General features: G+C 42.7%; 1 protein-coding gene across 1 annotated transcript in view; it reads left to right on the top strand.

The window, feature by feature from the left end:
* Positions 1-7,469: 7,469 nt before the first annotated feature.
* The window catches only part of cpped1 (calcineurin-like phosphoesterase domain containing 1), a 60,078-nt gene continuing 43,797 nt past the window's right edge, over positions 7,470-23,750 (top strand). The window contains exons 1-2 of the mRNA XM_072667787.1: positions 7,470-7,618; positions 19,649-19,867. Coding sequence (XP_072523888.1) covers positions 7,555-7,618; positions 19,649-19,867 — 283 coding nt within the window. The 5' untranslated portion in view covers positions 7,470-7,554. The remainder of the gene's footprint in view (positions 7,619-19,648; positions 19,868-23,750) is intronic.

Here is a 23,750-nt window from a genome sequence, read left to right as displayed (position 1 = left end):
TGAAGGTGTGCATTCTACGCTAAAAGGTGTGTTTAGTACTGAAAGAGGTTCTTTCACTTGTAAGAATAGTGGTACTAGAACCACGTTTACAGGATTCTACATGGAATCTGCTACAAGAGGAGTTCTTGGCATTGAAAGAACCATGTACCCAGTACCATTTACACATTCAAATGATTCTTTGATTTGTCTTGGTTCAACATAGAACCATTTCTTTAACTAAGGAAAAACTTTGAAGAACCCACTTGTAAGGGTGTGCACTCTAAGCTAGAAGTGTTGCATAATACTGAAAGGGGTTCTTTCACTTGTAACACTAGAACCATGTTTACAAGGTTCTACATAGAATCCTGTATTTGAAGAACCATGTAACAATCAATCAGTTCTCATGGTTCTCTATATGCGTTTAATCCTAAAAGCTTTTCTTGTATTTGAAGAACCCTTCAACAAGGCAAAGAACTGTTTCAGCAATTAACTGGTCCATTGATTTGTCATGGTTCTATTTAGAACCATCACTTTTACTAAAGACACGTTGAGGAACCACTTTTTGTGTGCGCACTCTAAGCAAATGGGTTCTTTGTAGCACTAAAAAGGGGTTCCTTGATTTATAACAATAATAATACTAGAACCATGTTTACAAGGTTTTATACAGAACCCTCTATCAGAGGTTTACCTTGTATTTGGAGAACACTGTAACCAGTAAAAAAAACATTTAAACATTCTAATGGTTCTTTGAGTTGTCATGGTTCTATATAGAACCCTTACCTTAACTAAAGAATCTTTGAAGAACCCCCCTTTGAAGGTGTGCATTCTATGCTAAAAGGTGTGTATAGTACTGAAAGAGGTTCTTTCACTTGTGAGAATAGTGGTAATAGATCCATGTTGAAAAGGTTCTATATAGAACCCATATAGAGATTTTTTTGTCTCCATCAAGTCCTTTAAATATGTGACCACGCCATGTCCACCAATTGTGTCAAATGTCTGACCAAACGTTGTCCACCACATTCTTCAAATGCATGAACTTTGTCAGGTGTGGCCCCACCTGGCCCTCATGTTGGCCATGATTATGATAGCCCTGTGTCTTTTTGTCTCCGTCCTTCTCATCCCATCCCATCCCTACTTGTCCCTACTCGTCCCTCCTTGTCCCTACTTGTCCCTACTCGTCCTTACTTCTTTGTGTTTCCAGCTGCTGCTGGTTCTTACCTTTGCCCTCTTGTAATCCCTGCCAAGTGTTCCTTGTTCCTCGTCCGACATTCACGATAGAACTTCAGACCCAGCCATGGATATCCTCACCGATACACTCGGCCACCTACAGCCCCTCCTCTCCTTCTGTGGTGATGAGAAGGCCGCCATCTTATCAGCCACCATTGTGGCAATACTGCTGGCTAATAAACCAACCTGGTCTGGAAGTGAGAATGGAGAGGAAAGAGCCAGGGGACCCGGACCTTAGGGCCCCACAGCCAAACCCTAGCCCAAGCTCAGAGGAGGTTGATTGCTGCCCAGCTGAGAGGAAGGATAATCTGGACTGGCCGGAGGGTGATGGAGCATGGTGGCTACTGCAGCAACATGAGGCTGCCCTTGATGAGGTTACCACAGAGCCAATGAAAAAGAGCCAATACTGCTAATGAAATCCAGGTCTCAGAAGAGCACAGGAGTGTTAGGACCTCCAGGGCTGGGCCTGTCCAGCATTACCGCCTAGATCCACCTGTTCCAGGGGTGGTTCCAAGGTCACAAGCTTCCTGGGTGACTACTGCTACACTGGCCCCTAAGAACTGCATCCTAGGCAGTAGCCAGCTCCCTATTCTTGTTCCAGTTCTCCTTACCACTTTGGGCTCACTGTCACTGTGTGTGTTTGCTCTCAAGTGTGTATATGTGTGTGTGTTCACTGCACAGAGGGGTAAAGGCAGAGGCCAGATTCCATCTGTGTCCAAAATAAATGGTAAATATGGTTGCCTTGTCTTGTTCCTGTCTCCTGCCCTATTGCTAGCTCCCCAGTTCAGTCATGTGTCCTCACTGCTCCTGGAGCCAGGAGTTGTGCCCTGGAAGTGTAGCCCTGCATTTGCCCACACATTTCCCTGTGGTCATCAAGAGAAAGAAACCTTGAGAAGAACCTAGACTGGGAAACTCACAAAAGAAAAGCAGCATTAACCGAATGTGTATCTGTTTCACTCACACTATTTTCCATTTATCATTCTCATATTGGGTGTAAAGTGGCAAACCACTGAGCTAGCTCTGTGTGTACGAGGCGTTCGGTTGCCTCAGGCGAAGACCAATGAGCACTGCATGTACCTGCTTGGGTGCAGCCGCTTCAGAGTGTAGTCCTCAGTCATTAGCCCATTAACACACACACACACACACACACACACACACACACACACATGCCTGATTGGAAAAAGGTCAGAAATGCAAAGCTGCCTAAATGACGATGATTAAATGGGGCTAATTGGGTAATGTGAATAATAAGACAGAAGGTACAGTGACTAGTACATTATTACCACCATTTAAGACACTTCATGATACAGAAACCTTCGCTGTCACTTTCATTGACCCTAACAACCCATTACTCTAATAACACCCCTGCACTGATGCTCTAATGGGCCTCTAACTCTGATAAATGGTACATCTGGGTAAAAGTGGTGTTTACAGGATACAGAAATGATTAAAGAGAAACTATCATGGAAAACTGAATTGTCTCCAATACATTAAGCAGTTCATATATTTTGTGCCAACATCCCTGAGCATTTCAGTCTGAGCTTAACACTTTAGTCTGTACATTTTAACCTGAGCTGGTTTTTGAATGGGTCACAATGACTGGTTGCACAGCTACAGTGGTTCCCACTTCCAGGCCGTTGCAATGTGATTCATATGGTGTTCCAGTTGATGTTGCTAGCTAGTTGCTATGGTGTTGCTAAGTGTTTCATAGATGGTTACTATGGTGTAACCCAAGTAGGTGTTATGCTGTTGCTTAGTGGTTGCTATGAAAAAAAAAAAACTCAAGCCACTTTACCACCTTACTGAGTGGGCAGGAAGTATCGTAAGACCTTCACACCATGAGCTGGAATATAGTGCGGTCAGACCACAGTGGACTCCGGCGATGCTGACTGCTGCTGTAGTACTGCGGGGCTGTCGGGTCAATAGGGTCACTTTCACTGACAAAACATGTATTCCTTAGACCTTAGCTTAGCACAAGCTGTTCCAAGAGTTCTGCAATAACACTGAGGCTCACAACACTGTTTCCCCTCGACCCCGCCTCTGTACCACAGCACCGACTGAGAGGACGGTGTGCTCACTGGACTAAACTAAGCCTAAAATCTGCCCTGCTCGGCCTGTCTTACTTTTTTGACAAATTGAAACAAATGAGCAATTTTTTTGGAGGCACACCGGCCGAGTCTTACTTTTCAGCTTGAAATGATCTTTCGGCCTGCATTCATTATTGATATTGTGGTGTATTACGCCTAAGCTTTGAGAGCCATTCTGTTCTCCAAAAATTCATGTCATTTTTTTCTTGAAAAATGAACAGCTTGTACTTAATGGCCGTTTAGGCTAGACATGAATGGCCTCGGACTTTTGCATAGTATTGTAGAGACTGGGGCTTTGTATTCCTATAATTGAGCGTGTCAGCTTCTATGAATACCTGGCTGCAGCTGTTTACTGAATACCTTTATGTCTTTAAGTAGGTCTGTGCTTCAATAGACCAATTTTCTAGGTTTTATGTGAGAAAATATTCCGGAAGAAAAAGAAATCATTTAAAAGATAATAATTCAACCCCAGAGCTGAGGAAGCTCCAAATGTACACATATCAGGGACTAATGAGGACATTTAGCTTGCTTCCAATTGACCTGTGAATCATTAAAAATGCTCAACCTTTTCATGAGCATTTTGTAGTTCCACTGGGCAGAATGTGAATCCGGAAAGCAGGAAAGTCCAAAAAGTCCAAAAAAAAAGAGAGAATTCTAAGGGAAGGTGCAGTTCGAGACATGCACAAGACAGGAAAAGGCTACAAAATAATATTAAAGCTTCAGATATCCCAGTGCGCACTGCTCAGTCCATTGTGAGGAAATGGAAGCTGCATCAGACAGCCGGGGACTCGTGAGGGAAGCCAAAGAGAGGCCAACCATCTCTTTGAAGGCGCTACAGAGAGGCTGAGACTGTGGTGAAGGTGCACCAGTCAGCAATATTAAGAGCTCTGCATCCAACTGGGCTGTATGTGAGGGCTGCTAAAAGGAAGCCATTGCTGAAGGAAAAGGAAAAGGAAAAGAAACATCAGGTTTTTCTTCTTATTGGTTGTCAGAGGAGACAACAATGGAGCTTTTTAGCCCAAACCATTCCAACAGTGAAGCATGGTGGTGGCAGCATGGTGTTGTGGGGACAGTTGACCTCAGCAGGGACTGGGCATCCTGTTAAAACGGAAGCATGGCAGCAAGATCCTGCAAATCAACCAGCTTCAGTCTGCTAAAAAAAAAAAAAAAAAAACACAAAGGTTTTATCTTGGTTCTGATCTACACGAAATGGACAAAAGTATTGGGACACCTGCTTTTTCATTGCTTCTTCCGAAATCAAGGGTATTCTGTTGGAGTAACTGTCTCTATGTCCGAGGAAAAGCTTTCTACTAGATTTTGGAGCTGGTTTCCCAATATGCAAGTCCAGGTAATAGGTGTTAGTAGTCTCACAATGTCTCAAGTGATTGTCTGGAAGGTCCAGTCACTGGTTAATCAGGATTCCTGGCTACAAAAATACACCATGAGGACAATGGTATATCAATCTCCACACAAAATGTAACACTTTTTGGCGCTCTCCTATAAAGCTTTGACAGATGAAGAACCTGGGCTACAGCTGTCGTATGCAGAGTCTCTCCCATCTCAGCTGCTGAGTAGTCATAGGTGTCTCGGTGGCCTCCCTCACTAGTCACCTTCTTGCAGTGTCACTGTAGGCAGATTTACACACGTTAACCTTTTCTCTGAGTTGTGTGGAACGTTGTTGTGTCTTCATGGTGTATTTTTTGTAGCCTGGAGTACTGATGAACCAGTGACTGGACCTTCCAGTCTTTATACTGCAATCACTTGAGACACATTCACTGGACTCAGCTGATCTCCATTTCACTAACTGTGAGACTGCTAGCACCAGTGGCCTCAACCTCTGTTGAATTAGGTCAGTCCTTTCAAAGGGGGTAAATATTAATGTAATGGCATATTATATATAATTTATTTTTCTTTCATTGACGGTCTGTTTTCACTCAGACATATGGTCCTAAAATGGTACAAGGTAAGCAGTAAGCTGGGAAAAAAAGGGGGAGGGGGGGTGTCATGGCATGCTAGGCCAGACCAAGATGGGACGAACACCCGCAGAGATGGTTTCAAAGCAAGCAGATTTATTAACAAAAAACAAGGATACATGAAAGGGCAAAATGAGGCAAACAATGCAGCAACTAAGGGGTACAAACACAAATGTGACAAACATAAGGGTGAACCAAAAACGAACCTGGGACTGGGAGTTGAGCTGGCGCGAGCGGCTAGCGTTAGGGGGGAACCCAAAAGGGGACCAGAAAGAAATCCTACAGGCAAAGTCTGGGCTAAACAGGAGTTAGCATAACTGCGCTCGAACAGCGCTATAATGACTAAGGTAGGAGAGCTGAGGGACCAGCTATTAAGCAAAAACGGCAGGGCTGACCAAACCTGGAACGTGCAGCGAGGGATGCCTAGCTGGAACATGGATAGCCAGAGAATCCGGACAGTGAGCGAGCAAGTCTCGCAGAAAACCTGGATAGCAGGGGGACCTGCTCCTGATTGAGAACACCGAGCAGAAGCTGGCCTCAACACACCTCTAACAGTACAGGGGACCTCTCGGGGAACCTCAAGGTCCCAAACGATACAATTCTCGGCCTGGAATGGCGGTGTCGAGGCTCCTTAAATATCCCCCAGTCCCAGGTGTAACTCATGAACCTTGAATCAACACAACAGAACGTGAACCGAACACACATGAACACAAATGAACATGAATCAACTCACTGAACAAACACATGAACATAAATGAAACGGAAGGAAGTCCTTATTTGGGCGTGTGGGCGGCGGCCCCAGGGGAGGTGTACAGTGGGGGGGGGGGGTATTTTAGGGAAGTCTTAGTGAAGTTCTCCGGCTTTTCTTGGAGCACCAGGATTTGATTGCATTCAGCGACAAAAGCATTAAGGGCAAAAGTACTGGATGGAGCACCATCATGTGATGTGAGAGAACCCAGTTCCACTGCTCCACAGCTTAATGGAAGCGTAGTGCCAAAAGATTCATATTTATCTGCTCCATAGAGTCCTATTCTATTGGCAGTTCTTCTCTTTAGCTACTAGACAAGCTGTGTTTGTCTGTGTGTGTGTGCATTTGCACATCTGTGTTAACAATGAGTGCAACGTAAAGTAGCTAACTGCATTCATTAGAAGGGGTTGCAGCTAACAGCTGCTTTAAATGGTCTCCACAGCTGATTTCCAATTGCTCTGAGACTCACCTGCATCTACAAACCTTCATTCTGAAGGCCCCAGAGAGCTCTCAGGATCTGGCCATGGTGCTGCCAACTCACCTCAACAATCAAGTGCTAATGTGAATGTTAAATCTGAACACCCAAGGGTGAGTAAGTACTGTAAATACTGTAAATGCAGGTACAGGACGAAGGTCTGACAGGCTGAACAGTATCAGAAGACAGTCAGGAGCTTGTGTGATTGGCAGCTCACATAACAACACCTTGTAGCAAAGCCTAACACTGGACCAAGTCTCAGTATCAACTGTCACGGCCATTTAATCATCTTCAATGATTAAATGGCCGTGTTCAGTAAGATCTTCAGTAAGATATTATTAATAACAATGCCTTTCATAAGTCAATAAAAATGAATAAAAAATCATTTAAAAAGGACACCACTCATTTATTACTATAAATGAGTGGTGTCCTTTTTAAATGATTTTTTATTCATTTTTATTGACTTATGAAAGGCATTGTTATTAATAATATCTTACTAATTATTTTTATAAACTGAAGATCAGAGGTCCATATGTTTACATGTTTAAAAAGAGTAATCTTTAATGGGATGTCCTCAGTTTTGCATTCCCATTAATAAACCAAACTCATTAGCAACTGTAATAGGCAGCCCCTCCATACTGTACAATCAACCCCACCTATGGGGCACATACTTCACTTAGCTACTGCTTATAAACGGCTAGTTCTAATGACTAAAAATACACTTTACTTAGTAGCAGCGGTGCCCAGTAATAAATCAAAAATGAATCTTGATCTAATACGTTTCTAATAATTCATTAAACCCCTCAAAAGCGCCAGGTTGTGTCCCATTCTGCTGTGTTGTGTCTCGGCTGCAGCTCTGTGCACACTTAGCCACCACACTAAGCGACTCCCGCCAGGCCCTGCTAATAGATCCCCGAGTGCATCGACCGTGAGTTTTGAAGTCAGGCAGGCAGAAGCAGCTGCGCACCTAGTGCCATAACTTGAGGACGGATTTTGACACTCGGCTCAGTTCAGTGAACTACAGCAGCGGGGCGTGTGTTGGTAGTTGGCTAGCTAGCTCTAGCGATGGAAGGAGACCAGGACATCTTTCTAAGAGCACAGCAGCGGACCTATAAAGGCTTGACAGAAGGTACAGCAGCTAGTCGAGCCTGGAGAAACAGGCTGTTTAGGTCGCTAGCTAACTGCTTACCCTGTGAGCCTCCAGCCTGTCTGTCGGTTAACATGCCAGTCCAGCTTTCTCTGACTGTTCTTGTCCTGCTTTCTTGCTTTCTTTTTTTAGTCCGTTTAACGTGGGTTTGGGTGTGTTTTAAAGGTTAGTTAGATAGCTTAGCTAGCTCCCCTCCGAGTCAAACAGTAATCCACCCTTGAGAGGTCAGTAAGCAGCTAGTTCAGTAAACGCAGCGAACTGACGAAAGGATGGCGTGTTTACAGAAATGCACGTTGATGGTCTCATATTAATGTGAAAATGACCATTTAACATTTTACTGTGGTTCTTGTTTGTGCTGTATAATACTGATAAACGTCCCCTAGCCCCAGCTGTGCTTGTTTCTGCAGGTGTAGTTACTCTATGTATAGTCATATGCATGTATTAAATGGCCCAAAGGTGCTCTGTTGGGCCAGTGGTGGCTCAGCGGTTAGAGCACCAGGCTGTTGATGGCAGGGCTGTGGGCTTTGTGGCCATTGCTATAGAGCAGATCAACATGAACCCCCTGGCAGCATGTCTAATGCCAGGCGTGGGCTAGAGGGGTATAAAGCCCCCCAGCATTGAGCAGTGGAGCTGTGTTCTCTGGAATGATGGTTGGTGCTCCGTTCAATACTTTTGGGATGAGGTGGGGTGTTGAGCATACAACATCCTGACCTCACTAACATATGTGTTGCTGAATGCAATCAGGTCTTCGTAGCAGTGCTCCAAAACCTGGTAGAACGTCTTAGCTGGACAGTAGAGACATTTGCTCCAACAGAATTTTTTATTTATTTATTTATTTTTAAATCATTTTTTAAAATAAATCTCTTGATTTTGGAAGTTACAGTGAATAAGCAGGTGTCCAAATACTTTTGTACTTGTATGTTCTGGTCTTGCCCAGCTCTAGCTGCTTACTGGCTTCCAATGTTTCACTTTTTATCAGGGTCTGTTAACATGTATCTTCAGCCTAACCCATTAGCCGCCATATTTGGCATATTTCTGATAGTTAAATGATACAAAAAAAACCAAAACAAACTCCCTGCTAACGTATATATGTGGCTTAGCCATGCAACACATACAGTTAAAGAAAATAAAATATGCACTTAGGGGTCACAGGATTTACCTGGTACCAAATAGTCTAGTGTTAGCTGCAGTCTGTAATTTCTCCATTTATCTATATATCAAGATAAGATATATTTGACTATGCTTATATTCATATATGAGATTTAGTTTTTTGGAAGGGGTTTGACATGTTGGGTCTGAGGGAGGGAATGGGTTGGTGAGTTCCAGCCAGACTTGATGGTGTGTGCCAGATGGATGGGATATACATTTTTTAAGTTTTGTGGGCATATAACATTCCTCGATCCACAGTGTCCGGCGTGTACCAGGAATACCTCAACAAATGCATTACCACCCCCAGTGGACAGCTCAGTGGCCGGCCACTGCCGCTTAATAATTGTGACCGGCTAGAATTGGCAGCGCGAACAGACAAGCGGCTTTGTGTACTCAACCTGTACACATATCCTGCAGGTTAGGGCAGCGTTCTTTAGCTTTCATGAGATATGGGAGGGAAAGACCCACCATAGTGCCTCAGTTAACACTACAGCATTGGACACAGCACCTCACCTGGGCTTGTGAGGTTGCTAACTGGACCCTAGAGGACTGGCCACATTTGCCGTGGTCCAATGAGTCAAGGGACCAATTGTTTCAGGCTGATGGTAAGGTTTGTGTGTGGTGCTGGATGTTGCAGTTGTCAGCAAGGCGTTATGCAGGCTGATGGTGGTTCTACACTGGTGCCCACAGGACAATGCACCGTGCCATCGTGCCGAGAGTTGTCCATTATTGGTTCGAGGAATGTTTAGGAGAGTTCTGACAAATGGTGTGGCCTGCATGTCCACCCGACATGAGCCCAATCGAGCGTTTATGGGATGTGCTGGAGAGGTCCATTCGCAGCCAAGATTCTGCGCCTACAAATACTACGGGGGGGTGTAACCATGCCGACAGCATGGCTCAGTATCTCTCTTGACGTCTTCTGTCCACTTGTGTTATTGATACCATGTCGTTGCACTTTGCCGGGCAAGAGGGGGTCCTACACAATACTAGTTCCTGTCCCATTACTTTTGGAATATTTGTGTATACTCAGTGTAGTTTTAACACATTCACATTTGAACAATTTGTAATAACCTGCATAAAATAGACCAGGTAATTATTTTGGTCAATTTAGAGTAGGGATGCACCGATCCGCCGATACCGATACATAAACTTTGCATATCGGTTGATATTGGATACCAGTCCGATACCATTGCTGAATTAATAAACTGTATACCTCACACTGTGGGAGAGACTCAAGGCATCAGGATTGACTTAAATATTACTTTATATGATCTAACAAATTAACACATAGATTTAAATGTATTAAATTGCCATTTATTTATTTGCAGTCTCACACCATCAAATTAAAGTGAAAGGATCGGTTCCATGGATCTGCCTAATTATCCGATACCCGATCCAGCTAATTTTGTTAATATCGGGGCCAATATCGATCCTAATATCTGATCGGTGCATCCCTAATTTAGAGCGTTTCTAATGGTCTATTCATCCATAATTATTCACATACTGTATGGGGTGTATTTACGGTAAATACAGTAGTATTTATTCTACTGTTATAGTGTTTTGAACTGAGCAAACATTTGACGCTTGCATTCTGCTGTATGGAAGACTGGGATCTGCTTTAAAACTAATACATTTTAGCCTTTTCAGAAGTGTAGAGCCTAGAATCATTAGCGCAAACTTCATTTCTTATGTAGTCTTTACACACACACACACACAAGCAAGCAAGTAAGCAAACAAGCCTATTGCTGACTGAGTGTCTGCTGAATACTCAAGTATTTGTCTGTTTTGTTCATGTACCCTAACTGCAGGCTGCTGCTGAAGACGACTTGGTTGGGTTCGCTCTTCTTCTTTTCTTCTTGTCTTTTATCGCAGGTATTGGGACGCTTTCATCTTGAATTATGATTAGCCTGTGTTTGAACGCTCTATCTGCCACCTCAGATATCCCCCAGATTTATGTTGGAGGAAAGCTCTGCGTGTTTGCTGAAAGAAGCTTGTGCTTATCGGCCGTCACGGGAGCTTTGCCTGCTCTTCTCAATTCATCTGTTAAAAAACCGAACCACAACACTGCCCTCAGTCTCTGAGAAGAGTTCAGCAGCAACGCGAGCTCCGTTCAGCTGGCATGCTTGCAATGCGTAGGCCAATGACTGGCTGATGTGGCAAACAATGTAACCTGTTGACGATACGCAATACGTATTTGATATTAAAGGAATAGTACACCATGCATGCTGATGTTGGAAGCTGGTAATCACCGATTGCAATAGCATATTTATTTGAATAATATTTTTATGATATATTTTAAACAAGGTCAGGACCTGAATCAAATGTTGGGGCACCCTGGCATGGTTAGTACTTAGCAGCGCCCTCTTTAGCAAATGCCACAGCTTGTAAATGCTTTTTGTAGCCAGCTATGAGCCTTTGAATTCATGTTTGAAGGATTATTGCTCATTCTTTCTTTCAAAATCTTGTTGCACTGCTCACAGGTTTTTGATGATGTTTAGGTCAGGGGTCTGTGAGGACCATGGCAAAACCTTTCAAGGTGGATTTTTTGAGTTGTGTCTAGAATTCTTGTCCTCCTGTAAAAGCCATACTTTGTTTATAGCTTTATTTACTGACAGTAAAACAGTTTGCTTTCAGAATTTGCTGGTTTATGTTGAATCTATTCAAGCCCGAATGCCCACATATGCTTAAACAGGTTGAGTGGTGGTGTTTTTATACAATTCTGCACTCTTTTGTCTCCAGACATGCTAGTTACAGGCAGAGAGTTCTGTTCAAACTTCATCAGGCCTGTTTCCCAAATGCATCAGGGCTTGTTTAGATGTTCCTGTGAAAACCTCTGACTGCTGAAGCTGTGATTCTGGTGTGAAGGTGTCACTGCACAGTAGAACAGTGCACACCACTGCAGAATCTCTTCAGTCTTCCTATAGAATTTAATTTTTAGCAATCCTTTGTTTCTGTCATTTTTGTACATTATGAAATGAGTAGCCTTCTGCTGCTTTGTAGGCATCACATTGTGCTAGGCTGCTGGGACAAGGCTTGAGCTTCCATAACCTTAACTGTTAACAAGACATGGACCTGAGAGGATAATTATGGTCTGAAATCTTTTGCATGGTGTTCCTTTCATTTTTTTGTATTCTAATTCTGTCAAAAAATGGTCAAAAGTATTAGGACACCTATACGTTACCCACACCCAGGCGCTTTTAAGACATCCCATTCTGAATCCATAGGCCTTATAATGGAGTTGGTACTCCCCTTTGCAGGTTTGGAACTTTGGAGCGTTAGAGACTTATGCACTGCTCTGTTACTTTTATGTGCTTTGGTCCCTAGGTACTTCTACATTTCAATAAAACCACTCACGGCTGATGGTGGAATATCTAGGAGAGATGAGATTTCACCAACTGATTTGTGTAGATGGGGGCATCCAATTTCAGTACCTTGCTGGAGTTCAGAAAGCTCTTCAGAACCACCTGTTCTTCCACTAATGTGTGTAAAGGCAGACTGCATGACCAGGTGCTTAATTATATACACCTGTAGCAATGGGACTGAATCGAACAACTCAATACAAGGATTAAGACGTGTCCCAATAGTTTTGTCCAGATAGTATATCTATTTACACAGTACTAGAAATGTTATACGGAGGTGCCCAAACCTTTGCAGTCCACTGCATGAAGCTGTCATTTGAGTAATGCTTGTCGGTGATTGTTTACTTACATTAGTTGTTAGTTTATAGGCTTGTAAGGAGGTTTGTAAATGGGTTGGAACCAGCTGAACAACCGTTTAATAAGGATCGAAGCAGTTGGTAGGAATAAAAATAAGGTAATGGCATCATTTGGCTGACATTCAATCAGATGCTTGTTACTCAGACTGATTGTTGTTGTTTACAAGCTCTGTGTAATTGGTCTCTTTATGATACAGTTGTTCAGTTTTCTAGTGCTGCTCCCGAATAGAGAGACAGTGTGTCAACTATTGTAGTGCTGTTTTAATTCTCACCTGTAAATCTGTTCTCCAGCCTTTCATCATCGCTCTCCAGCGAGTTTACTATGTAGTAATCACCATGGAGTGAATAGCATATGGGTTAATGAGTGAACCATCCTGAGCGCATGTCTGAAGATGCCCAAATAATTCATAATAAAGATATGTAATAAAGATAAAGATAAAGATATGTAATAAAGATATGATAGCGGATGGGCAATATGAGCATTGTGGGCTGTTGTCCAGTACGTCAATGCAGAATACGTATAAATGCATGGCAAATGTAGGAATTGCAACTATACCTACCTGCCATTATAGACAAACCATGATTACACTTACAGTAAAATGAATAATAATGCAATCAGTGTTGGTGTTAATCTTTAGTCTTTTGGTGAAGCCATTATATAAAGCTGACAAACTAACTACTGAGCTAAATAAATTCATTACGCTGGTCAGTATTCACACATGGCTGCATGCACCCAACTGTAACATCAATACTGTGACAGAATACATGAATTATTACACCCCTAATGTCAATAAGAATATTTAGCTAGCCCTAGTCGGGTGTCTGTCGTGTGAGTCCAGGCTCTGTAAATGGGGAAAAAAAGTGTCTGGGGCCGAGAAACACTGGGGTAGGGACATGTGGAAACAGCGGTGAGGCATTTGGACGTTGGAGAGCCCTCCAAATGTTGAACGCCAGGTGGGCAACGTTGACTTATCTCAGAAAGAGCTCAGTATTGATTTGTTCCAATTTTGAATGTTTGTGGTAGATAATCACAACTGCAGCAGCAATTGCAGCAACAGTTTGCTGACCCACAAACGGGCACGAATTTGGGGGGACGGAGTATCTGCAGGAGCACCGAAGGGAGACGTGTGTTTGCTTTGCTGCTGAGTTTAAACAGTGACTCTAGAAAAGCACAGACAACCTGCAGTGTCTCTCAGAACTGAAGCCACCAATGGTCTAGCGCCCCTTCTGGCTGTTTTTAATAACAATTACATAACAATTAGTTATCCCTTGCTAATATCGGCACATATTTATTGTTACAACCTGTATGTCTGGAATTCAGGCACCGAAATGTATAGGGAGTTAAGAAAAGTAAACCACACTCTGAAAACAGGAAAAAAGGGGAAAAAAAAAGCCCACTATAGTTGCGAATTTAGCGACATGCTCAATTAAGAGGGAAAGCAAGCAAGTATGGACGAATCAGTCCACCGTGCCTAAAAACAGCCGAAAACGTTGGAAACCACTTTGTAGTCTTAGATATGGGGCTTTATCATCTAAACGGGTGTGATCTGACCCTGAGTTAGCTGGACATTCCTGGCTACACATCAGTGTCCTGGACTATTGGTCCCTTAGTCATTTTGATGGATTGCTGTCAAGTCCAGCTGCCTTTACTTTGAGCAGATAATCAGTTCAGTTCGGCTGTTTTCCCTAAATATACGCAGCCGTGCTGCAGAATGTTTTGCCATAACCCTCTATTAGATGTTAGCCATCCAGCTAACAATACTGTGGTTAGACTTGCTGGACTTTGTACTCTGCCTTCGTTTTAGACATTCACCGGTGTGTGCTGACTCTCGCAGCCGCAGCAGCAGCAGCAGCAGCAGCAGCAGCAGCAGGTCCGGAGTTCAACTGGACCATAGTAGCTTCAGTTTGTCCCAGCGGCAAACCAACGGTACTGTACTTTTAATGGGAACTGTACTTTTACTGTCAAAACATTACAGTTACTGGGCAAACTGGGTTACCATTGAGAAATTCTGCTTTGCTTGTGGTCATTTTGACTGTACCATAAACTTAATGACGATGTTTTGAGATGCTTGATCTTGGAGAATCATCATCATCATCTTGGTGGGGCTAACAAGATGAGTAGGCCAGTCTGGCTCCGCCTCTGCTAGCTACTGTGCCGATTCTGGTTGCAAATTGGACAACGTGGCAGACGATTTTGGTCTCGTTTCTATTGAACGGAAGGGAATGGAATCGTGTGTGTGTGTGTGTGTGTGTGTATATATATATATATATATATATATATATATATATATATATATATATATATATATACATATATATACATATATACATATATATATATATATATATATATATATATATATACGGAGACATGGAGAAATTCCAGGTTATCCTGGAGCCTACTGGTGTGTGTTGCAAAATACGCGACTGAAGGGAAATACGATTAGACTAATGTAAGTGTGACACTGGGCTGTGTAGTTAGTGCTTCCAGGTTTTGTGAAAAAGCAGGCAAAAATTTGTATAGATATGCCTTCAGAAGCGAGCTATTTTAATGGCATCTTTCCAAATAGCCTGCGCTGTCAGGGCTAGAACGGTGCAGCTGTTAATAGCTCGTTCTGATGTGGGGCGTTATTCACGTCCTTTTATCTGTCTGCATGTCCTTCAAAGAATGCTTCTCTTTCTACTTACTAAACGATGATAGCAAAGAGCAAAGTCAGGAACTTGTTCTTGCGTTCCCGGTGGGAAGGTCCTCTTTATTATTTTTTTTTTTCTTCTCTCGCCCAACTTAGAATGGACTATTACTATAAATTCACTCGGGAGCACGATAAGGATGCTTGGAGTGTGTGTGTGTGTGTGTGTGTGTGTGTAGAAACACGGTGCTCGAGTTGTAAGGTCGAGGAGGAGGGTGTGCACCACAAGCCCCGCGAGGCGGAAGCTGCAGCTCTACCCGTGTTAGTGTTTCCTCCAGCATAAGAGATGATGCATCTTTCATTTGCATCTCCCAACCAGGGGAATGCTTTTCCTTGGCACCGCAGCTGCGTCCTTCACGAGCTTTCCCTGCCCCACTTCTGACAGGTCGCAGAGTGAGCGAAGCCCCGGCGAAGATGGAGCTTTTTAATGAATATTTCAGAACGATCTGATTGTAAGTGTCTTGCGTAATTTTAGATTATGTAAAACTATTTGTCATGCTAGCATCAACATCCATAAATGCTGGATTAATTATTGAGGTCCTTTGTTGACTTCCAGCACAGCCCAAAGCAGCAGCGCAAACTGGAGATGTAGGATGCAATATAGCAATATTGGACTTTGGAATTCCCAGGGCTAAAGCGTGCTAATAAACTTATAATGAGCTGAATAGCAGTAAACAAGCGCCATTTGTGTTTGTTTGTTTGTTTGTTTGTTTTCAGCTTCCTGGGCTTCCAGACGAGATTCTGTGTATGGATCATGATTACATTCACTTAATCCAACAAGCCTAAATCATTTTGGTGAAGGTCATGCAGACCAGTGGTTAACCTTGTCACATCAAGCGTCAAACATTTGCGTTCACACTGACATATTTGCAGTCAAACCAAAATGTTGGGAAAAAGGTGACGTATGACGCATGTACATTTAGGGCATTTAGCAGACGCTCTTATGCAGAGCGACTTACAAAAAGTGCTTCACTGTTTACTCAGAAAAGTCAGTATGGAGACCACAACACTCTGCACTACACTTTGCCCATGTACTCTTGGAAGAGGTGGGTCTTCGGTCTGAGTTTGAAGACAGCGAGCGACTCTGCCGTTCAGGGGGAGGTTTGTTCCACCACTTCGGACTTGCCAGATCAGCTTTTGACTGTAGCCATTAAGTACGACGGGGCTGGTCCATTCTTGGCTTTGTAGGCCAGCATCAGGGTTGTGAATCTGATGCGGGCAGCAGCTACAGGAAGGGTGTTAAATCACGTCTTCTTGATATAAAGGTATTAAACTATGATTTTAATAACGTGCACATGTTCATTTGTTCACGGAATGACGTATGTTAAAGCTGTAAAATTTGATGAAACTGTTGCTGCATCCCAACTTGAATGCGTCTTTACTTTACTGAGTGGTGGCTAATTGGCAGTAGAGCTGGGCAATATGACCATATTTTATCGTATCGTGATGCACTAGTTTTTCTAAGCATATCAAGGATATTGTCAGTGCTCAAGAAACACTGATCAGCAGCAGGTTTCATTACGAACAGTGTAATTAGACTGGTTTGATGACATGCAGCAGATGTTGAATAAAAATCACTGAATAGCAGTTTATAAGAATCTGTCGCTACTGATGTATTTAGTCTATGATTACATGTATTGTGAAAAATGTCAAAGTATCGTGATATACTATTATTTGTACCATATCGCCCAGCCCTAGTTGGCAGTTTGCTGGTCTGGAGCATACAGGTGTGTGTTGACACAATGCCAAGGATGAAAAACAACAGCTTCTACTTTCCAATCGAAATGTCTATGGAAGCAGTAAGAGTGTGCTTCATTTTCCACACACTGCTTCTGCATTCTGGTGTAGTTTTTGTTTTCTGTTTACCTCATTTTAAGACCTGCTCAGGACCAGATGCTTTTTATTATGCCATATAATGTGACACGTATAACCATACAATTCAACAAGGTGTTCTTTGTTTTTCACATGACTGTCCATACAGCTGACACCACTAAACAGCATTCTTCTTTTGTGATGCTTTTCTAGGCTTATGCTCCGGCGTCTTTCAATTGTTGTTTGATTTAGGGGCTTTCTCCCTTCAGGCTCGTCTACAGGAGGTGAAATGCACACTCAACTGAATTCAGGTCTGATGATCGACTAAGCCGTTCTACAACCTCCATGATGATTTCCATGGTTTTGGTGGCAGGGCTAGTTTGAGGCTGTTATCTTGCAGTATTAAAACGTTCCTCCCAATTAGATGGATGTGTTTCTTTGTAAATTGGCAAACAAATGTTGCTATAGACTTCTGAGTTCATACTGCTACTACCATCATGAATTCCATCATTATTAAAGAGTAGTGATCCTGTTCCAGAAGTAGCCATGCAAGCCTGCAAGAAAAGGCACAACCTCCGCCATGCTTAACTGATTTACTGATTTTACTTAACTGTTTTGGACCATCAGCACGTCCCTTGTTCCTCCAGATTTTGTCAGTTTTAGAGGTTAATCTTAATCTTATCCGTCTGTAGAACTTTGTTCATAACTTTTGAGGCTCATTTCTGTATTTCTTTGCAGATTCAGTCTGGTCTTCTGATTCTTACTGCCAATGAGAAGTGTGCAGTTTGTGTAATGGCCTCTATTTCTCTGTTGTAGATTGTGGATGGTGTCCAGTGAAGGTTGGGGTTGTTGGTGATGTCAAAGTTTCTTTCTGTTGTGGTCTGCTGTAGTTTTTCTTGACCAGGTTCAGTGTCTGGTTGTTGGTTTCTTTCTTTTTCTGGATGTTCCAAACCGTTGTATTGGCAATGTTCTCCAATGCCCTTCTGTTTTCTTAGCTTCAAAATGGCTTGGTTTTCCGTTCGCTACCAGGTTTGGTGGGTGTATTAGAAAGACATGAACATGTGTCAGTTCCAGTAGTTTCACAAAAAAATAAACAAAAACTGTCATGTTTCAAGTTGTTTAACACATCTATATGGAAGCATCAAGAAATGATGGATTTCTAATCCTAAACATCTTCAGTGTATAGCAAGAGCAGAATCATTGGCCTTGCTGTTCCAGTACATTTGGATGAGACTATATAGTTTTTAAGATTTCTACTCGTGCTGATTATTCCACTATTCCACTACTCTGATGTGACACATCTTTGAAAATGCTTTGCTCTAACATGTAATGCCATAGCTGTTCTCTGTTTCTCTTGGCTTTCAACAAGCTTTTTCAGGTTTAAAGCACAGCAGGTTAGAAAGCATGAAGAAATGAAGAAACTGCTAATAGAAAGATATACAGTAATGAAAAAATAATAATAACAAATTAGAAACGAGCCTAATGCTACACAGACGTTCTCAGATTTTGCCTCTGATATCAGTAATTGATGTGAGTCTTTTTAGGGGAGCAGCAAAATAAGGTTTATGATTTCTGTGTTATGAATATTTAATGAATTGATGTTCGTAGTAATGGCTTAAAGTAAGAGTTTATGTAGGGATCTGTCTCATCAGAAGGATGAGTGGAGCCTGCTGGGGAGGTTTGCTGGCTCAGCCGGCGAGTGAATGGCACATGTAGGTAGCTCCACAGTGGTCAATATGGTTTAGAGGGCAGGGCGACCAAATCCACCAGCATCAAACCGGGTGGGAGGGCTCAAATTAACGAAAGAGTAACACAGGTAGTTGGACACAGTATGGTATAATAAGGTGCAGACAGTGACTCTGACAGGCCAGAAGAAAGCACAGACATGAGGACAACGTCAGCACCCCTCCACCCCACACTGTTCAAAGTATAAAATCCTTGAGGAACTTTTGAAGGCTCTTCAATTTGAACCACGGAGGAGCCTCAGGGTGCTTTAAGCAACCTTTAAGAATAGGTCTTTAGGTTCCTCAGAGCACCTGAAGAGGTCCCTCCATAGTTTCAAACTGAAGAACCTCCAAAAGTTCCCCAAGGATGCTTTTAACAGTGCACCATCAACAAAGTGATGCATTCTGCATTCTGTTTGATTCATATACAGTAGGCCAGATTCATAAAAGAAAATATTGAATAATAATAATCTCAGAATCAGAGCTGTAGTTTGTAATAAATAAAGCAGAAGTAGGGTTTTTGCCTGTCATCTGACTCGAATATTGTGCCGTATGAGGTTTCACATTTTTGTCTGTTTTAGTATCTTCAGATCTTAACAAACTTGGCCACAGTAGTCATTCTTCACATGCTTTAAGCTGCTGAGAATCTGCTCTGAAAAGAAACCCAGAAAAGTCGTCTGTTCTAGTTCATCTTAAGAGTAGTCATCAGAACCACGAAGACGCTCTAAATTGTTCATCTAACAATTTGGCCGAGTGAGTTGGCAGCCTGCCAACAATGACGCGAAGGGACCCTAACCGCACCCCCCCCCCCCTGTTGTCGTAGGGTATTTTGCACACTGCTACATTTTAGTACCAGTACGGAAGACAGTGTTCTGGTATCATAACTCGACTAGCAGCAATGGTCTTCTCCTGTGCTCCACAGATAAGGAGAAAGAATGGAAGGGGCCGTTCTACTTCATCCAGGCAGCGGACCCTCAGCTGGGCCTGATGAAGGCTTGGAGGGTGGGGGATTGTGATAATGGAGGAGACGAATGGTCAGAGGAGGTCCAGCTCACCAAGCAGGCTGTCCAGGCCATCAATAAACTGCAGCCGCGGCCCCGCTTCATTGCTCTTTGTGGGGATTTGGTCCACGCAATGCCGGGTAAGATCAGGGTGCAGCGAGTCAATGGAAGCTGGCCAACATTTAATCATGGCTTCAGAACTCGGGATTAGGCTGAATGGGGATAAACTACTCTAAAATCCACTTTTATTGAGGTTCAGCGACGTTCAATTTGGATTTCCTTCAAATGTCGGTTCAGCGGAAAATCGAACATATACAATTTTCTCCTTAGCTTTGAGATTCATGCCTCAATCACCACGTACTTGCTTCAGACCACATGAACTTGTTTGGTAACCTTTAATAGACTTACTTATGTGGCTTCCGACTCTAAAATTATGCTGCTGGCTAAAATTATGGTGTGTAGCTAAAATAAAAACAGTAGCAAGGGTCTGTTCAACCTGAGACCACCTAACAAGTCCAAATGTGATTTGAAGCAAGAGATTAATGATTAAGGCAAACGAATTATTCGTTATAACGAATTATGCTTTCGTCATATGTTAGTAACATTAGCCTCGTAGCTTGACTGCTCTTAACTATTCAGAAATAGTGTGTAGAAATGTGTACTGCTCAAAATCTACTGTATTCTTCATGACAAGCATGTAAAAGTATGTTAAATAGCTGTTCAGGGAGCGAGTTGCACCGTTTTGTAGTGGTGTCCAAAAGCACAGGGTGGAATATACAGGGCCCTCTAACCATCCCACAAAGCAGATGTAAGAATTACAGTATGGACCCAGACCTGACTGGCTTACCCTGCAGCACTCAATGGCACCATTATTATGATAAAATGTCCAAACCATGATATCTCCCTCTAAAATGGGGGAAAACATTTGGTTTGTTTAGCAAACAAGGGCTTTTGATCAATAACTCTAGGTATATATGTTTTGTTCTTCTACCACTAGTTGTTCAATCTAGTTCTGCTGATGGTAAAAAAGGGAAAGTACTACGTACAGTGAAATGTGTCCTCTGCATCTTACCCGTCTGTGGGAGTGAACACACACACACACACACACACACACACACACACACATATACTAGTGAACTAGGTGCAGTGAGCACACACACCCAGAACGGTGGGCAGCCAACTCCAGCGCCTAGGGGGCAGAGAGAGTGAAGGGCCTTGCTAAAGGGCCCAACAGTGGCAGCTTGCCGAGCATCGAACCCTGTCATCAATAGCCTGGAGCTCTAACCGCTAAACCACCACTGACCAGTCCGAATCTGAGGTACTTCCATGTATCTCGCTACTGCTTAATGTAATGTTTTCTAAAAGTTTGAGTTTGGAATCTGCACATTTTTATATTGTTTATATCACGCGTTTTTCAAAATAGCCACTTTACAGGAGACGGAAAGAAATGTCATCAGTGTAAAAAGAGTTTAAAAATGGAGATAAAAGGTTTTTGCTCAACAGCAACAATAAGTAGTGTTTAAAATGGTTTACTACCCTCACCGGAGCGAAAGAGATTTTTGAATGTAGGGAACAGTGAGTGTGCAATTTCAGACCGAGCTAGTAGCTGGGTCCCCTTTCCACAGGGTCCTTGAGTAGTGCCCTTGTTTTCCTTACACACTAATCATGTGATAACGGCTTAGGGAACTTCTGCAGTTGGTAAAACCCCTTGCTGGTATTTGGTCTCCTTCTGTTATTCTGTCCCTTTATTACTTAGCATTAGCTTAGCTTAGTCCTAGATGGATTATTCGTTTGCTATTTCTATTATGAGTTGATGGGATAACCTGCCAGTTCTGTTACATCAGCTAGCAGACACCTGCACTGGCTAGCATCACGCTGAGTGATTGGGGGAAGCAAAGGCCATAGTACCCAACCAGAGAGAGTGAGGCCGGATATTCTCTCTGGGACTGCTGTCTATTGTCCATTGGCAACTTTCTGATGGTAGGACCATTGCTGTGAGACAATTATTAATCCCCATCAAATAATTTGCCATAAGACCCCCTATTTAAAATTCTGTCTTGCTAAAATTCTGTCTTGCTGTCAAGCTGTGGTCTCAGAGGCTGCTTATATTTAGTTCATTTAAATATAAGCATTTAATCCATTCCACAGGGTCCCTGAGCAGTGCCCTTGTATTTCTTACACACTAATCACTTAAAGAAAACGAGGAAAAAAAACTGCACATATGCTATTAGGCCTGTTCTTTTGTTGGCATAGAAATGGCCAGCTGTAGAAAGGGTTCTTTTAGAGGAGTCCTTTAAAGTTCGGTTCTTTGTAGTGTCTCAGGTGATGAGTGTATGAAAGTGTGTGTTGCTCCGCCAGCTGCCCCGATGGCCCCCAAAACCTCCAGCCGCTATACCTGAACTCATCAAATTGGCTCACTCAAGGGCACTACGCCCAGAGAGCTATCAAAAGAGCCTCTGGAGACTGGAGATAGGTGCTTGCACTGAATCAGTGTATAAATTCATTGGAGGAACAACTTCTGAAGTCTTATATTTCTGAAGTTCGAACTCTGGGTCCTCAGCTTCACCGCCCCAGCTAACGGATGGCTTAAGAGCGATGAGTAGAGAGAGCATGCCCAGTTGTGCTCTCTTGGACTCTGACCGCTGATGGCAAAGTGTCATGGCTCGGGATTCAAACTCTGCAACCTCCTCGTCAGCGCACCCGTTTTTTTTTTTTGTTTGTTTTTTTGCAGACACTTGTAGTGATGATAGGAGAATAGAAATATTAGCCATGTAAAACTGTGCTTAGAATATTTTTTTAGAGCCAGACTGATGTATAATTTGGCTGATAATGATGGTTTCATTGGTGTCTGTGAGAATATCAATATCAATAATAACGATGCATGTTATTACATTCAAAATCTTCAGAATACTAAGTAAATATAATACAAAAAAAATGTATGTCTTTAATCAGTGCACCGAGGCTTGTGGGATGTGCTCCTGGCCAGCAGTGGTGAGAACCTACTGGCAGTGGTCCAAGGCAGAACATAACACAAGGGTAAGAAAGGCTAACCCATCCGACCCAGACCAACAGAAGCACTGCTGTGTCACAAGTCAGAATTGTTTAGTGACGGTCATGGGAGGAACCGTGTCGCTTCATGCTGTGTAAGGGGCTGCATAGTCATCCAGCAATAAAAGACCCTAAAATGGACACGAGTGCCAGAACTGGACTTTGGAGCAGTTTGAGAAGGTTCTAATATCGGACAGGTCCTCTTTTTGGCTTTTACACCGTCATGGCATGGATTCCACAAGTTACTGGAAATTCCTTTGAGAATCTGGTCCATGCTGACATGCTTGGGTCACGGCAATTCCTGCAGAATTTGAGAAGAGTTCTGAACCTTCCATCTATGTGGCTCAGCAGGAATCGAGATTCATCAGACCAGGCTGAATGTTTGCAGTCTTCCACTGTTTAGTGTTGGTGAGCCTGTTCCCACTGCAGCCTCAGCTTTCAGTTCTTGGCTGACAGAATTGGAACCTGCTTATGCTAGTAGCCCATCTACTTCAAGGTTGGACGTGTTGTGCATTCGGAGATGCCTTCTCTGCTCACAACAGTTGTACTTATTATTTTTTTTGTACATTATATGTATTTTTACGCTACTTTTATCTCATTATATCTGTATATATTTATTGTTTTCTCTAATTAATCTTGTTTTTGATTCTTATAGTTCATGATTTTTTCACTGGTTTTATTCCTCTGTTTTATGTGTTCACAGCTTTCCACTACTTGTGTGTTGTGTTGAAAAGCTCAGAATATCTAGAAGTTCTAGAACCAACCGACCAACCAGCCTGTCTGGCACCAACAATCATGCCACACTCAAGATCACGGAGATCCCTGAGATTTTCTCCATTCCAGTGGTTGATCTATACATGATCTGAAGCTGATGGCCCATGTCTGCATGATTATTCGCATATTATTTGTAATTGACTGATTAGATAATTGCATGTATAAGTAGGTGCAAAGTCGACACTTCAGTCACATTTTGAC

This window comes from Salminus brasiliensis, chromosome 22, assembly GCF_030463535.1.
Source record: "Salminus brasiliensis chromosome 22, fSalBra1.hap2, whole genome shotgun sequence".
In the NCBI taxonomy this organism is placed as follows: domain Eukaryota; kingdom Metazoa; phylum Chordata; class Actinopteri; order Characiformes; family Bryconidae; genus Salminus; species Salminus brasiliensis.
Note: the sequence above shows the minus strand (reverse complement) of the source record. Positions and strands in the feature narration are given on the sequence as shown.